The 11,036-nt window shown below is 55.5% G+C and overlaps 1 protein-coding gene across 2 annotated transcripts; it reads left to right on the top strand.

Annotated features, from left to right (window-relative positions):
• Positions 1-423: 423 nt before the first annotated feature.
• DACT2 (dishevelled binding antagonist of beta catenin 2) lies at positions 424-10,800 on the top strand. Of its 2 annotated transcripts, XM_050787101.1 has the most exons (4): positions 424-2,238; positions 6,549-6,681; positions 7,389-7,667; positions 8,610-10,800. In XM_050787101.1, exons 3-4 carry the CDS (start codon positions 7,400-7,402, stop codon positions 10,271-10,273), a joined length of 1,932 nt encoding a protein of 643 aa, XP_050643058.1. In that variant the 5' UTR covers positions 424-2,238; positions 6,549-6,681; positions 7,389-7,399; the 3' UTR covers positions 10,274-10,800. The 2 variants fall into 2 exon arrangements, with proteins under 2 accessions (XP_050643058.1, XP_050643059.1); XM_050787102.1 differs by lacking the exon at positions 424-2,238 and having other exon boundaries at positions 3,755-6,681.
• Positions 10,801-11,036: the final 236 nt, after the last annotated feature.

Genomic DNA, 11,036 nt, shown 5'->3' with positions numbered 1-11,036 from the left:
CAGACCCCGCCCTCAGCGACCGGCCGCAGATTCCAGCCCACCTTGGAGACCTGTGGAGCCAGGGGCGGAGAGAGGAGGCGCAGGAGGACCCGCGACACAGCTCGGGATCCGCGCGCGCTGGGCCTCCGGCGCAGCTCGTGGGGTTCGGGAGGCCGGGACCCTGCCCGGGAGATGTGGACGCCGGGCGGACCCCCGGGGCCCGCGAGCTGGGACCGCCGTAGGTTGGGCGCGAGGTTGCGCGCGGCGTTCGCGGGGCTGCAGGAGCTCCAGGGGCTGCGCGCCACGCAGCAGGAGCGGGTACGGGGCGCCCTGGCCCTGCAGCCCCCGCCCGCGCCCGCCGCGCCCTGCGGTCCCCACGGTCCCCACGGCCCCGAGCAGCAGCTGGAGGCGGCGCTGGCCGCGCTGCAGGAACAGCTGGTAAGGACCGGGCGCCGGGACTCGGGGCTGCGGGGTTTGTGGGCCACAGGCGCTGCTCCCTCCCGGTGCCGGCCGAGACTGTGTGTTAGTGGGAGGGGGGCGTCTGATGGATGGAGGGGACGTCCTTTGGGATTTGATTGGAATGCAGTTGGGTCTCCAAGGAGGGGGACGCGGAGGCCCCGCGCGCAGGTGCCTAGAGGTGAGGCACACAGATGAGGACCCTGAAAACTGCCCGGGGCTGCAGCCCGCGCTCCACCCTGCGGGGATGTGCGCCCACCCACGCCAGGATCCCGAAACTGGCAGATTTGGGGGAGACACCCTGTTGGTTAGTTACAGCATTGTTCTGACCTACGGGTACTGACCGGCTTTCCCCGGGCGGAGGTGGGCTCGGGATCCTGGCATCACTTCCCTGGGTACCAGGTCCCCCCTGCCGTCTTGGGTTAGGGGCAACAGTGTCCGCGTGGTAAAGCGCACCCCGACTTGTCCTCAGGAATGTGCTGACGTTTCTTACAGGTCGCGTCGCTGTAATAAAGTATTGGGGGAAAGCACGTCGCTGACAAAGGCCTCTTCAACTTTAAAATGTGACCTGACCTGTAAGAAGAGGCGTGTCCTCTGATCCAGAGGAAAGACTCTTTGATTTCCTTGCCAGGGGCCCTCCTCAGCACTACCTGGACCCTCTGAACCCCTCCTTTCACACAATGAAAGAAACTCCAGTCATTACCCCTCTGCTTATTATGTTATTGTATGATTTTGTAAAATTTACTGGAAACAACGCACAAGAGTTTTCATAGTTGCTGTATTTTCTTAAAGACAAACTAAAAAGGCTAGAGAAAGATATCTGTTTACTCGTGTTACCTCTATTACACTAAGTGAAATTTCTTTTACATTAGAAATTTAAGTCTGTCCTGTTAAAAGTTGCTGCCTCTGAACGTTGCCCACGTGAAGCTGTGGCATGACCGTCAGCCTAGCTGGCTCAGCCAGGTTGTTAAAGTAGCAAACCCTTCTGGATTAAAGAATCCCAGTGTCTGGGATGCCTCCCAGGATCCCGGTTATCTCCTGACCTTGTGGAAGACGGAGGTGGCAGACTGTGTGGGATTAACCTGGGCTCCCAACTCTGCCCCTGATGCCTCCTGAGAGGAAAGTAGCTGGTGTACAGACTTTGTTTACTCACCCAGTGACCAAATCCTGACCGTGTGTTTAGGTCATTTGTGTGTTTGCACCCAGACACAATCTCAGCTTCTGCTCAGCACGCGACAGCCACAGATGTGTTAGACGCATGTGATGGGAAGGGGGTGCTGCTGAGATGCTGGCTTCAACTGCTCCGTCGAGGGGGTGCGAGTGCAGGTGATGATTAACTTGGCTTAAGAAATATACAAATCAAACTTGCAAGTGCTCAGCCTCTAATTACAAGTAGCCTTTTGGAAGAGAAGATCAAACAGGTTTTTTGTTTATTTTATTATTATTTTTTTAATGTGGGGACCAGAAGGAACATGCAGACTTTGTCTTGAAACTTTGTTCTCGGGATGGATTATGTGATCAAAAGAGAAGAATAATTGAATTTGTGTGACATCAGCCCAGGGCTTAACACTTTCACATTTTTCTTACAGGGAAAAACATTAGAAGTGATAGCAGTTCTATAGTGTTGAATACAATGAAAAGCCTTGCTTGCTGGAGCAGTTACACACTCCAGCAACTCCCACCTAACTCAGGGTCCCCTCCGCCCACCCTGGTGCTCACCTGGCCATTGGTCATCATTCAGGTGTGAAGGCAGGAAGAACATTTATCAGGCCCTGAGCAGCTTTAGCCTACGGGAATTCTCAGGTGAGAATGATTGTTGGCATTTCCAGGGATTTAAACAGTCAGGAAAATAGCAGCACTCATCACTTCAAGGCTTATCGCAATGTGCTGCACCTTTTTAATTGCTGTGTCACAAAGGAGAGTGCAGTAGGCGGTGCTTAGTAGGATTCTGTTGAATAAATAAATGAGTGGCTTTTATTGCTGCAACAAAAGGGAAAATGATTTCAGAATTTGGGATCTTCCTGTTCTGAGTTTCTAAGCTGATGAGATCCCCATGCCCTCCCACCCAAGTGGGTTTGCTGCTGCGTGGCCAATCCAGAGAGGGTTCACTCTGCATCCTCATGTATGTTTGTGAGGAAGGTTGTCGTTCCCAAGAAGTGCCGGCCATTCCCATATTCATAAGGGTTGGGTTCCCCAACAAGCCCTAGATAGAAAGACTGCATCCACTTCCTGGAACTCGAAGCCCACGTGGAGACCAAAAACCCCATCCTTCACCAGTGGGTACTGTCTCCACAAGGGGAGAGATGCAGAAGAGCTCCGGGAGTCTGCAATGAAATCTTATCCGGAAGAATTTCCCCATCTTGACATTGCTGGTCGTGACTTGTTCTAAAAGTGGCAGCTTGCAACGATTCCTTTTCCCTGGCAGCTTCCCACATTCCATGCTGCAGGAGCAAGCTGTACGTCTGATTCTGCAGCATAAACTTGATGCCCGGCATTTTCCTTGGGCCGACTGTGCTTGCTTTGTGAACACACAGGGGAACCAAGGGAGGCAGGGTGAGAACTTGCTCAAGGCCACGCATTAGGGCCAGCCATCCCCAGAAACCTGCAAGGCTTCTGTGGTGCTTTTTAATCCGTGAGTCCAGTCTGTGAACCAGGGACCCCTTTGCTGTTGATTGACAGGCCTCTTTTAAACTTAGGTAATAGCATTTACCTCTCTCCAGAATGGAGGGCATAGCCTTGGAATTCAGGCATAGAACGTTTCCTTTGTGCGTTCTAGCTCTCAGGGATAGAAAGGAGGTGTTTCAGATCCCATCTCCGTATCCTGAACAGTAAGGCCTTTTTCATGTTGATCCTCCGCATGTGCCATACAGGTGTTGCGATGGCTGGACTGTTGACTTGCACACGGAAAAGGCACAGCACGTGGAAATCAGGTCATTCTCTTGCAGTGCATAAAGAATGCATTTCAAAGAAAGGGATTAGCCTTTTTTTTTTTTTTTAAAGCACCCCCTGGAATAGAAGTCCTCAAACTTTTTGTTGTCATAAGGAACTTTTGTGGTCCCTGGGAAGCTTGTTAAAATGCAGGTTTCCAGGCTTACCGGGTAGGGTCTCAGGAAATGAGTGGGGCCTGGAGCCTGGGGTCTGCAGGTATGCCCAGCTGATCCCACTGCCTGGAGAGGCTTGGTATGAGCGCCTTTATACCAGGCCCTCCTGCCCCTTCCCCAGGCCCAGGGCTTTGGCACAGATGCCCCCAGAGCACACCTTGGCCAAGGTTGCCTGAAGTTAGCCTGAACGCTTGCAGAGGGCCGCCTGGAGTTAGCCTGAACGCTTGCAGAGGGCCGCCTGGAGTTAGCCTGAACGCTTGCAGAGGGAAGTAGGCACGGAGGCCACCCAGGGCTCGCTTGCTGCTGTGGAGTGAGTCAGTCCAATCGTGGACATGCGTGGAGATCACACTCTGGGGCTGGCCTTGCAGTGGACTTTCCTCCTGCCTGGCCGCATATATTTTGTGACGTGAGCACAAAGTCTAACCCTAAGAAAGAGTTAATGTAAAGCACAGTCATACAAACCCCAAGTTAGGGACAGCAGTCGGGGTTAGGGACAGTGGTCAGGGTTACAGGCAGGGAGTAAATCCTGAATGGTGGAGTCCTGCAGACGCAGAGGGGACCTGAGGACGTAATAAATAACCTGTGAGTGCCTGAGAGCTCTGTGCGTCCTGCAGCCCCTAGACAATTAATCAGAAACCAGCAACTGAAGGCCTGGCTGGCCAAACATTAATCACAAAGCAATTAACCCAGCACAGACACGGGGGCGGGAAGGGGGCTGGAGGAGGAGGAGGACAAAGCTGGCTGGGGTGCAGGAGAGTGTGATTTGGAAGAGGAGAAGGCACATAGATCCTTTTAAACGTTGAGGTGTGGCCTCACCAAGGAACTTGATTTTCTGTCAGTACCTTGGGTTTTGTTTTACGACAGGAAAAAGAAAAATCATGGGCTATGAGAATCCACGCCGTCCCCTTTGTTTGGATCCAGGCTTCCTCTTTGCATAACTGGTGTGGGAGAGCCCGCCTGTGTGTGCTGCGCAGGCTTGGTTGGTGGTGCTGTTCACTTGGATAGCGGTTTACCCGTGTGAAAATGTGCAGGGTCAGAAACCAGTATGTTTACATGAAGCTGGGTGATGCTGGAAGCATAACGTTTTGATTAAATTCAAGATTGGTTTTTGCCATGTTCACATTCACAGATAATATTATGGCTTCAGATTCTGTCACTGTGCAAACTTTGGAGGTTTTTGGGAGGCCCCGGAGTTGGGTCCTGGAGGAGGAGGTCTGCTCCTGGCACAGAAGCTGTGTGCTGGGTCGAGCCCGGCCTCCATTCCCTCATCCATGCTGATAGTGGGCACTTGCGTTTGGAAAATCGGAGAAGTCTTTCTCTCATCAGAACAGGAAAGCATTGCAACCTGCCTCTGTCTTGTAATGATTTCTCATATTGTGGAAATTACTGAAGTAATTCCCCGAGGCCCAGGTTATGGGACTCAGGGGAACTGCTCCTTTCCCACGTAAAATTTGAAATAGAATTAATCATTATCTTTTTTTTTTTTTGAAACGGAGTCTGGCTCTGTCGCCCAGGCTGGACTGCAGTAGCCGGATCTCAGCTCACTGCAAGCTCCGCCTCCCGGGTTCACGCCATTCTCCTGCCTCAGCCTCCCGAGTAGCTGGGACTACAGGCGCCCGCCACCTCGCCCGGCTAGTTTTTTGTATTTTTTAGTAGAGACGGGGGTTTCACTGTGTTAGCCAGGATGGTCTCGATCTCCTGACCTCGTGATCCACTCGTCTTGGCCTCCCAAAGTGCTGGGATTACAGGCTTGAGCCACCGCGCCCAGCCAGAATTAATCATTTTCTTAAGAGAACCAACCACATAATTACATTCATTAATTATTTGCCTTAATCGTGATTGTTCATCAAAACAAGAAATGTTTTAGAATTGAAAGAAAAACACACACACATGCTCATAATAAGCTTTTTAGAGTTGGGGAAGTTGAGGCCGGGAGAAGGCACAGCCTCTCAGGGCAGGGCTGTGATAGAAACTTCTAAATACACAGTCCCTTGGCCAGGCACATGCCTGTAATCCCAGCACCTTGGGAGGCCAAGGCAGGTAGACCACTTAAGCCTAGGAGTTGGAGACCAGCCTGGGCAACATGGCAAGACCCCATCTCTACAAAAAATACATAATTAGCAGGGCATGTTGGTGCATGCCTGTAGTCCCAGAGACTTGGGAGGCTAAGGAGGGAGGATCACCTGAGCCTGGGGAGGTGGATGCTGCAGTGAGCAGTGATCGCACCACTGCACTCCAGCCTGGGCAACAGCGCAAGACCCTGTCTCCAAAACAAAACAAAACAAAAGATCCTGAAGGCTGATTTTCACACTGCATTTACTCCAGGTAAAGCTGACAGTTTCCATGTTTTGCTGAGAACCTTCTCCCCTGGTAGCTCTGCCAAAGCCTGTGACAGTTCAGAATGTTACTTCTTCTATCAGGGAAGGGGAAGGGACTTATTAGTGAAGGAGGAGCTTTTCTTCCTTTCCAAGGAACTTTCTTACCTTCTTGAAAAGTCAAAAGGTTTGTGCTCTGCAGGCACCAGGAGCCCAGAGGCGGCCGAGTAAAAGGACGCCACCGCACCCAGGCACAAGATGCGTAAAGCATTACCACAGGAGGGTAAACCCTTATGCTGGCTGAAAAACGCAGCCAAATAGACGGTGCAGGTAGTTCCTGTCTGCCAAAAGGAGGTGTTGCTTTTGATCCTGATTTCAGTCTCATAAGCTGTAGTATACTGTATCCTTATAAAGAAATGTAATTTGGAAAGTGCGGATAAGTGAAGCAGCCTGAACTGGAGAAAACCCGTGTGCGTGTGTGTGTGGGGGGAATGGGTCAGTAGATCTTTCTTTTTCTGACGGTGGAGCAAGGAAATGGCTTCAGAATGAGCAGGCGCAGCAGCCAGATTTAGAAGATGTGTTTCGTGTGGACTCGGGGAGTTCAAATTACATTCACAATGCATGGTTCACCCCTTTGAGCCTTAAGTTTTGGTTTCCGTAGGTACAATAGTTCCCTTTCTCTTCTTTCCCTTCTCAGTCCCGGCTGAGACAGCAGGACATCGGCCTGAAGACCCACCTGGACCAGCTGGACCTGCAGATCAGCAAGCTGCAGCTGGATGTGGGCACAGCCTCAGGGGAGGCCCTGGACAGCGACAGCAGGCCCAGCTCAGGTACCAGGGTGCCCTGACCTCTGGACACAGGGGCAGGCATGCAGCCCAGGCAGAGGTGAAGCCTGTCCCGCCAGTCCCTCTCGGGCTGAAACTCCGTTCCACTGCCCTCCCGGTGTCCGTGCAGGGAGACGGCCGCTTCATCAGGCCGATCTGAAAGTCAGGAGGCGACACCGAAGCCTTTCTCAGGGCATATATATTAATTGGCTACCTCGCTCTTATTTTTTTAATTTGCAAAAATCACACTGTGGTCTAAGTGACATTGTTGGACTCAGGAGGCCTGGGGCTGAAGCACCTCCCCAGCCTGGTCTCCTTCTCAACTTGGCAGGCGCCAGGGAAGAGAGAGAGACGGGGGCCAGGGGCCTGTCCTAAACAGGCTGAAATCCAGAGGAAGAGGCCACCCCTTAGGCAGGCATCGACCACCCAGGACTAAAGGGACCACTTGCCAGGAAAAGGGAGGGCCAGTGCTGCTGAGTGGGGGTGGAGCGGGCTCTCATCAACTCACTGACAGCCCCCGAGAATAATCCTCAACATCTTCACCTGAGCCACACTCTCCCAGGCCGGCCGTGTGGACGACGGCCCACAGCCTCTGGTAGCCTCAGCTCAGGGGTTCCCCTGGGCCCCCCTGTGCCGTGACAAGCTCAGGAGCAAAGGGGTCCCTGGGCTCTTCTGGATGGGAGTCACTGACCTGCCTTGTCTGCTGTGTCCAGGCTTTTACGAGATGAGTGACGGTGGATCCTGCTCCCTGTCCACGTCCTGTGCCTCTGTCTGCAGTGACCACATCTCCCCCTCGCTGGGCAGTTTGTTGCCTATGGCCCAGGCCCCCAAGGCCAGGCCCAGCATGGGGGACTGGAGGCCCCGGTCGGTTGATGAGACTACTGTGCCAGCGTGGAGACCCCAGGCTACCGAGGAGGGCACCAGGCCCCGGGGCAGCATGGAGAATGCAGGCCAGCCGTGGGGCACATTCTGGCCCAGGCCGGTGTCTACAGGTAAGAAACCGCCAGGGAAGGTGGGGGTCTCATCTCAGGCACAGGGGAGGACGAAGTGCAGTCCCCAGCTGTTGAGGGCAGAGCCAGGGACCCCACATGGGCGCACCCCAGGCTCTAACGGATGCTGGAAGGCCTCCGTGGGCCCTGTGGTGGTTTGGATGGAGGCAGGAATCAAACGTGGCCATGTGCATCACCACTGGCTCTTCTAACACACAGCACTTTTCCCTGTATTTAAAATGGACATCAGCAAGCTTAAAAACAATCCTTCAAAAACCCTAGATCCACTGGTGTTTGCAGGGAGAGCGGGGTTGAAGGCGCTGGTGGGGAGAAAACAGGGCTCATGCCTGGATCCCACCCCCTGGCGCGGGAGGGGCTGTAGTTGTCTTCAGACTGTCTCCAAAGGCACAGATGTCATTTTTGGCCTTGTTTTATTTCTAATACAAGGCCTGGTTTAGTAACAACCATTTGGTCTTTTCTTACCGAGAAGCCCCGTGGTTTCCTCCAGGGCATCTGCAGGGACTAGCTTCATGCCTCTGGCCTCCCTCCAGGCTCCATCCACCGCTGCGGGGCCTCTTCAGCCTCCAAGCCTTCAGGGAAATGAGGGCGCTGAACTGAGGACTCTTACTCCCCATGCGTTCTCCTTCAAGGGGAAGGATGAGAATGAGCTGAGGGGGCTGTGCCGCAGGCACAAACAGTGCCCCGCACCCTGTGTCTAGACGCAGACGGGGCCCTGCGCCCTCTGTCTAGATGCAGACGGGGCCCCGCCGTGCCTAGATGCGGACCCCAGTGACTGGAGTCGCCGTCTCCCATGGGACCCAGGAGTTCCTCCAAGCAGTGAAGGAGCAGCGCTTCCTTCCTGGCTGCATTTCATGCATGAAGTGAAATCAACAGCACACGAAATCCTCTCTGTGTCACGTGTTTGTTCATTTTTCTCGTTCCTAGGTGATCTTGACAGAGCCCTGCTGGCAGACACGGGGCTCCAGAAAGCCAGCGCCGATGCTGAGCTCCTCGGGCTCCTCTGCCAGGGGGTGGACATCCCGCTGCACATGCCAGACCCCAAGTATCGGCAAGACCTGGTGTCCCAGGGCGGCAGGGAGATGTACCCGTACCCCAGCCCCCTGCACGCCGTGGCTCTGCAGAGCCCCCTGTTTGCCCTGGCTAAGGAAACCCCACAGAGCGGTGGTCCCTCTTACCCCAGGAAGACCCCCCTAGGCCCCGCAGGTCTGAACACCATCCAGACTGGGCCGGTCCTCGAGGCTGGTCCGGCCAGAGCCAGAGCCTATATCGACAGGCTGCTGCATCTGTGGGGCCGGGAGACCCCAGCAAAGGGTAGCGGGGGAGAACAGGGACCTCTAAGGCATGCAGCGTCCCCATCCCCACAGAGGCAGGGTGGCTGGAGTACAGATGGTGGAGGGCGACTATTGGTCTTCGCCCCAGGGAGGGAGGATGAAGGAGGGCCAGCTCAGAGCAGAGGTGCCGGCAGGGGCCCCCAGCAGCAGGGATCCATGCCTCTTGAGGGTCCCCAGCACCCTGGCAACCTTCCAGAGGAGGGCTCCAAGCCCTCGAACAGCTGCGTCCTCAGGGAGACCATGGCGTGGCCCTCTCCCAGCTTGAAGGCCCAGCAGACACCCCCAGCTCAGGACTGTGGACGAGGCAACGTCATATCCCCATCCAGGATGCTGGACAAGAGCCCCTCACCGGCCTCTGGGCACTTTGCCCACCCGTCCTTTGCTGCCAGTCTGAAAATGGGTCCCCCCAAGAGCAAGGCCGAAAAAATCAAGAGAAGGCCCACGGACAAGGTGCTGAGGTTTGCAAGGCAGCCGCCGCTTCTACTGGAGAGGCCTGAGGGAGCACATGCAGCCCCCCAGCCGTCCCTGGAGTGGGACCCGGCCCACTGGTCCCCAGGGAGGGGTGGGCTCCCGCGGAGGCCGGCCCTGGCCTGGGAGGCACCCGGGCGCTCCTGTTCCGAGTCTACCCTCTACCCCATGCCTGTCCTCGTCCCCGTGGCGGTGGCCCCGCAGGAGGGCCACCAGACCTCAGCCCAAGCCCTGTTCCCCTTTGAGGCAGCACTGCTCACCTCGCTGGCCAGGAGGAAGCATCGCCGCTGGCAGTCCACCATGGAGATCTCAGCCCGGGCCCGCCTGGCCAGCTGTCCCGAGTCTAACCTGGGGCCCCCCAGGCCAGTGGCCAGAAGAGCAGGTGGCCCACAGGCCCGGGGCCGGCCCTTGCTGGTCCGCCAGGACGCCCAGACCAGGAGCAACTCAGAGCCCTCCAAGCACTCGGCCGAGTGTGACCCGAGGTTCCCCTCAGTCATCCCGGAGACCAGCGAGGGGGAGTCCAGTGACCACACCACCAACCGATTCGGAGATCATGAATCCAGCAGCAGCGACGAGGAGGGCAGCGCCCAGAGCAGGGACTGTGACCTGGCACTGGGCTATGTGGCGGCCGGGCACACGGAGCTGACCTGGACCCAGGAGGTCCCGGTCAGCTCGGGGCCACTCCTGTCCCCCGTGCCCAAGCTGTGCCGTATTAAGGCCTCCAAGGCCCTGAAGAAGAAGATCCGTAGGTTCCAGCCGACGGCCCTGAAGGTCATGACCATGGTGTGAGGCGCAGTGACTGCATCAGGAGAAGCCTGCTGCACACCGGAGCCCTTTCCCCGCAGCGTCCTGTGCATGTCTGGGTTTCAGTGTCATCTCGCCAAGCCGCTTTATCTTCCGAGGCCACCATTTAACAGGAGTCCCCTCCTGTTACATGCTCTGCCCGTGGAGTACGCCGTGAGTCCCCGCCCCAGCAAAGACTTCCATGCAGAGCTCTGGTTTCAGATGCCAGCAGCCTCCCCGGCCGACCTAGCGTCTCTTTTCAACGTCTGCCCAGGATACTGCTTCCCGGCAGGCATCTTGTTTCCACCTTGTCATCCTCCCATGGCCTTCCCCTGCCCTCACTCCCCTCTGGCTGGGGACGCGTTTCCCAATCCTTTGACCATTCCTCCCCAAAGGCGTTTTAAAGAGGCGGTTGCAGGACTCCGTGCTGGAAATTGAATTGGAGTTTAAACTCCACGTTACGCTGTCAGCGTACACAGACACCCAAATTATGCCATGATCTCAAATAAAAGGAACTTTTTTTTCCCTCTTAACTTCCTCCTCCCTGTTTCCTTGGGTGGCACATGGTAGGGGCACCATCATCTTCATGCCTGCCCATCACAGGGCACACACCAGCTTTGGGCAGGGAGGGCACCTTATGAGTGAGTAGAGACTAAATTCTGGTTTTAGTATAAAAAGTAGGGCATAGGCTGGGCGCAGTGGCTCATAAGGTCAGAAGATCAAGCCATCCTGGCCGGGCGCGGTGTAATCCCAGCACTTTGGGAGTCTA

The sequence above is a fragment of the Macaca thibetana genome, chromosome 4 (assembly GCF_024542745.1).
Source record: "Macaca thibetana thibetana isolate TM-01 chromosome 4, ASM2454274v1, whole genome shotgun sequence".
NCBI classification, from domain to species: Eukaryota; Metazoa; Chordata; class Mammalia; order Primates; family Cercopithecidae; genus Macaca; species Macaca thibetana.
The sequence above is the reverse complement of the archived record's forward strand: the minus strand, read 5'-3'. Positions and strand labels throughout refer to the sequence as shown.

Bases quoted from the DNA above. Each gene is read 5' to 3' on its own strand.
- DACT2 (XM_050787101.1), top strand. From the start codon at position 7,400: ATGAGTGACGGTGGATCCTGCTCCCTGTCCACGTCCTGTGCCTCTGTC. The intron at 7,668-8,609 runs GTAAGAAACCGC...TCTCGTTCCTAG, and splicing joins GCCCAGGCCGGTGTCTACAG to GTGATCTTGACAGAGCCCTG.